Source organism: Diaphorina citri, unplaced genomic scaffold (genome assembly GCF_000475195.1).
Source record: "Diaphorina citri unplaced genomic scaffold, Diaci psyllid genome assembly version 1.1 scaffold5245, whole genome shotgun sequence".
Taxonomy (NCBI): domain Eukaryota; kingdom Metazoa; phylum Arthropoda; class Insecta; order Hemiptera; family Psyllidae; genus Diaphorina; species Diaphorina citri.
In genome coordinates, this window is record NW_007382621.1 from 24,199 (window position 1) to 29,876 (window position 5,678).

At 38.6% G+C, this 5,678-nt stretch overlaps 1 protein-coding gene across 1 annotated transcript in view; it reads right to left on the bottom strand.

Annotated features, from left to right (window-relative positions):
- LOC103521443 (importin-4-like) overlaps positions 1-4,525 on the bottom strand; it is a 21,061-nt gene extending 16,536 nt beyond the window's left edge. The window contains exons 1-3 of the mRNA XM_008486555.2: positions 4,360-4,525; positions 4,159-4,190; positions 3,706-3,923 (exon numbers count right to left, since the gene is read on the bottom strand). Coding sequence (XP_008484777.2) covers positions 3,706-3,923; positions 4,159-4,190; positions 4,360-4,398 — 289 coding nt within the window. The 5' untranslated portion in view covers positions 4,399-4,525. The remainder of the gene's footprint in view (positions 1-3,705; positions 3,924-4,158; positions 4,191-4,359) is intronic.
- Positions 4,526-5,678: the final 1,153 nt, after the last annotated feature.

The window sequence follows — 5,678 nt, forward strand, 5'->3', positions numbered from 1 at the left end:
TACTTTTACTTACTAAAAAAAAAAAAAAACATCAATAAAAACGTTAATTTAACATTAGGTTTTCTCTTGCAAGAGGTAAATAAAAAATTTGTCAACAAATTGTTTGAACCAAAATTAAATGAAAGACTCGAGAAATACCACCTAAGTGGTTACTGAATTACTTGTCTAAAGTGATTACCCTCTTAAAAATTACTTGGGGTTTTCCTCAAAAATTGATAGCGTTTGCCCTCAAAAAAATTTTTTTTGACCAGAAAAAAACTATAGTTTTGGAGGAAAAAAACCTCCTAATTATTAGAGGGTAATATCACTTTAAGGAGAGTAATTCAGTACCCACTTTAGGTGGTAGCTCTAAACAAAAAAGGAGGGGAATGCTGGAAAATGGCATTTCCATAAATACCTAGGAATCAAAGGAACTGTTCGGTTCTGTTTGAACCTCCACTTAGGAGGAGCAGATTTTGAACTCGCTTAAACTTTTATGAAAAAAAAAAAACGCCCGACCATGGATCATCGCATGAAAGTGAAGAGGCTTAGCTTGTCGGGAGAACCACGGGACCGCAAACCCCCCGCATTCAGGAACTGTAAGGGCGCGGTCTGAGACTGTGAAAAACTGTGACCGCTACTGCTAAAGGTGATCACACTTAGCGACTGAGGAGGGTAATTATCACGCTCTTAAGGGCGGGTCTCGGCGACTTTGTCTTCTATCGTGTGGTCCACTTCGTTTGTTCAGTCAACGATGAATGTCAATTTAACTTGCATGATAACGATCTTGATCGGGTCAATCGAACTTCGCGACCATGAATGGATACACACCCTCGAGGTTGACTTCCACCTGTATGCAGCCATGTTAATATGTCCTCCTTACGAGACTCATATGTATTTCCAATGACACAAGGTAGGACAGTTTTTTCACTTTCATTGGATACATTTTTTTTTTTTTGGCAATCGAATCTGGAAACAATTGCGAATTTCAACTTGTTTACTTCATTTTAAGATATGTAGGGTTACCCACCCAAAGCTTGGACCGCGGGAGGACACATGGTCGCTCGCGAAACTGGTGATGTGGTGGCTCCGCTAATTCCGATCTTTGTGTGATGGTAGGTGCGTGCACTGAATCAGGGTACTTGCTCTAATGGAGATGTTATAATGACCTCTTTTGAAACTTTGATGGTAGAAAGGCTGAGGGGTACTAGAGTGCAAATGCCCTGCACCTATCATGCTTATCTTATATGGAACAAATAGGGACGAGCTTACTCTGATTTTTCAGGAAATGGCGGTCGTCAGATTTGTTCCAGAGCACATAAACCCCATTTATTGTTACCATATATGTTTAAAATCCTGGAACCAAAAGAAAATTTTGTTTTTTACATATTTTTATTGTATCATCACACCTCAAGGATTGGGATTGTATGGAGCACAATAAGACCAATCCCACCTGCACACACAAGACCGAATCTCCTATTTGGAGTATGTCTTAGGAGTGGTTGTGAGTCTTTCTGTCAAAGTAACCTTGAGAACACAAGGTGTAAGCCCCCGGGTCTGAACCACTTATCAGGGACATTCCTCTTATTATTATCTGAAATATTATATACAATTGGTACCAAAAGTTTACAGGTATAGTTTTGCTTGTTAGCCATGGATGGCCTTAAAAAACGCCTTTAAGGAAGGTACGTCAACGTAAAGTGAATGCAAGGAGAAGAAGAAAGTCATGTTCCTTGTAGGAAGAGTTACTCCGTAAGAAGGAAAGCGTTAATTGACTTTGTTCCTTTTATTTCCTTTTACCTTAATACTCCAATATCGGGATTTTTATAGTTCTTTGTTTTGATAACTTTCAAAAAAAAAATACATTGAAACCATCCTTAACAATTGTTATACATAAAATATATAATAAAAAAAAAAAAAATTTTTTTTTTGTAAATAGGATAATATTAGTTAGGACATCTCCTATTTTACAATTCTTATTATTATTAGTTATTTTTATAAATAGCAGCGCCGGGTTTTATTGTAGCGCAGAATTCAGGGATGAAAGAACATAAAATTGTGAAAACACTGCTCATCAAAACAACTTTTCTATTCTCACCGACAATTTCCAAAAAAAACCGACACTAAACGCGGTAGGATAATACTGCCATACTTTTACAAAAGAAAGATGCTCTGAAATTATTTCTAACTACTCCATTGCCATGAGTGAATATGCCTATAACTATTTCTAAACTATCCGTGAATAGTGTATAACCCCATGTATCTTGCCATTTGTAGGGTGGTAAATTGCGTAGTATCGAAAGTAAAACGTAAGCGATCGCGGTACGGACTATGCATAGTTGGAAAAAAAAAAAAAAACTTTATCAAAAACAGTAAAAAAAAAAAAAAAAAAAAAAAAAAAAAAAGACAAAGAATTAAACGAATAATAAATAATAGGTAGTAATCTAGGGATTATAGTAACATTAAGGTAAACATAATTATTACATTATTTAAACATTAAAATAGACTTTTTTCATTAGGTGTTTTAAACACCGTTTTTTTTTTTTTTAAATTAAAAATCTCTAAGGCAGATTTTAACACCGACTTTTTTTCAAACCAGAGTGTAGCAGTATAGGTAGTATTTTCGAAGATGGGGGAGTAAATACTTTAGTCTGAGTCTGATTGTCCTCGAAAAAAGAGCATCATATTCTAAAGAATATAAGCACCTACCTAAACTAAGCACCTCAAAAGCATTGTTTCTACATTGGTATTACGTTAGAAATATGGGTCTCCTGTAAATCAGTATTGTTTCATTTTTTAGGGCCTCGTTTTAGGTTAAATCAGTCTTGGAAAAAAAAAAGGGATTTAGGTAGCTAAAATAACTCTGACCAGTCGAATTTACCTCGTGTTTTTAGCGGAGGAGATGATATGAAGTTGCGGAGGAGATGATATGAAGTTCTTGACGTTCGCAGCACTTGTGTTACGACAGGGTTTGCCGAATGGAGGCATACATGGCTTGCTGAGGAGGTGTCAAACCTCCCAGTGCAGTCTCGGGGAGTTGGGGGAAGTCTCGAATCACGTTACCGATAAATTGCACCGTGGCATCTTTCAGTCCTGAAAAGTTAAGGAAAAAAGTAGTGTTGTAAGGTCTAAATTATACAATTCTTTGTAAGGTAAAATCTAAATGCAGTTTCTTGGTGTTATTATATCACAACTTTGGTTCTCACTGCAGCATTGTAGGATTTTTCCCAATACATATCTCAATAATCCTAACAACCAATGTTTACCTACCATGCTGGCACCGGTCGCTTAAGCTAACTAGGCTGTCAAATATAATCCTCTTTCTTCTTACCTTCAACATCATCGTCCTCTTCACTCCTGGTCTCGTCAAAATCAATGTCCTCTTCGTTCCCAACGTCTCGTGTTGACTCAGCACCTAAATGGTAGGTATTTATTGTGTCTCTTCTCGGCCATCGGATAAGGGACATACTACGGAATGGGCATGCGACGACACAGACCATAAGAGTCCAGCAGTTTGTTTACTGCTACGAAAAATTCCTTTTTTTATATAATCCTCTTTCTTCTTACCTTCAACATCATCGTCCTCTTCACTCCTGGTCTCGTCAAAATCAATGTCCTCTTCGTTCCCAACGTCTATTATTATTACTACACAGTTTCTTGGTTGTTTGGTTGGAAGAGTGAGATTCACTTACAGGCGTATCACAATATAATCTTCTTTCTTCTTACCTTCTACATCATCGTCCTCTTCACTCCTGGTCTCGTCAAAATCAATGTCCTCTTCGTTCCCAACGTCCTCAGATTCCTCTTCGTTGTCTTCATCTCCTACAAACACATCCAGCCCATCCTCTTCTTTCAGTCGGGCTACGTACTCATTGTCGTTCTCAATGGAACTGACCAGTAGCTCGATTATATTGGGCAAGTAGACCATGTCTTGCTTGAGAATACATCCAGTCCATCCTCTTCTTTGAGTCGGGCTACGTACTCATTGTCGTTCTCAATGGAACTGACCAGTAGCTCGATTATATTGGGCAAGTAGACCATGTCTTGCTTGAGAATAAGCCAGTGGTTCACTCATGTCCGGAATGGACTCGAGAGTAGAATTGAATAGGTTACACAGGCTGGCTTGCTTCTCAGGCTGCTTGAAGTTTTCACCGCTGATGTCCAAAATGCTTGAGAATAGTTGCTACTGAGGCAAACAGTTGAAACGCGACCTTGAAATAAGAAAGTAGATTTGCTATTGGAAAGTGAGAATAGATTAGAAAGTCAAGGTAGGATTAGAAAGATTTAAGGTCCCCCAGCCAGACCTGTTAATTCAGCAATATTTCAGCCAAATAAAAAAGAAAAACGCCTATAAGCTATTGTGGAAAAAGTTTTTCTCACCTTGGCGGTTTCAGGATCATCCACGGCGGAGCTCAACATACGAAGTCCCAGTTCGACACTCTGATGTGCATAGGGGCGGAAATTTTCCTCGCCCGTAGCACGCGCTAGGGTTCCTATTACTTCTACTGCTGAATTCTGTAGTGACGAAACAGCATGATCATCTCCTGTGAAATATAAAAAAGGTCAATGAACTGCAGACCTCAGAAAAGGGCCTTCACGGGGCCTAAAGAGGGTCAATGAACTATAGATTTACTCGGAGAAGGATCCCAACGGGGCCAACAAAGGGTCAATGGGGCCCAAAAACCAATGAGTCAAATTGTCCACTAAGTGAGTAGATCTATGAGCTCAGCAGTTTTAACTCTTCATGAGTACAGAGGTATAATTCTCTATCTTAGCGTATATTGACCTGTATATACTGTTCTTCTAATATTTTGGTATTTCTTATTTTCTTATGCATTTTATCTTTTCTTATTTATTTTGGCTCGTCCCTCTATATTTTTTTTGCATACTTTATACCTATTTATACTTCCCAGATTACGTAACCCTGAGAGCCTCTGAGCCCCAATGTTGTGTTCCTTTTTAGGGAACAAACAGGAACAACAACACTTAGGGGCTTAAGAGGCTCTCGCGTTACGTCAATCGGGAAATAAATGTTATAAGTGAGAAATAAATGTATCAAGTAGGGGGGGCAGGGGTTACAAAAGAATTTCTTTCGACTAAGATCACCGTCCTGCGGATGTAAGGTCGATCCGACCGTTTATAGTTAGAAAGACGAGGTACTAGGTCCTTCGTATTCGCTGTCGTTATCTCTGTCTCCAAAGAAGGGATGAAGGGGGTTGTATTACCTGAGTAAGACCGACGGAAACACGATTATCATGCCTGGACTTTTCCTGTCCCACTACATTGCCACCGATTACCCTCATTTTCCCTAACAGAGTTAAGACCTAAAACACCTACGTCTTTTTTTTTACAAAGAGACCGCCTTTCGTGGGGGAGAGGCAAGTTCTCTCTTAAGTAATACAGGACACGCGGATTTCCTTGTACCTGAGTTGGGCCAACTTAGGGTGGCCCGGTCTGTAAAAAGGCCAAGGGGCTATCCTACCTATCTTTCTTTATGTGGAACTTCATTGGCGTTTTTACCAATTGCCGAGACGGAGTACTTCCACACCGGAAAAACTACTTTTAGATCTTCTTCTTCTTCTTCTTTTATACATATTGTACTTGTTTAACGAGTAATCAAAAAAAAAAAAAAAAAAAAAAAAAAAAAAAAAAAAAAAAAAAAAAGTAACATGGAAATCTCCAGGCATTCTTGAGAAAAC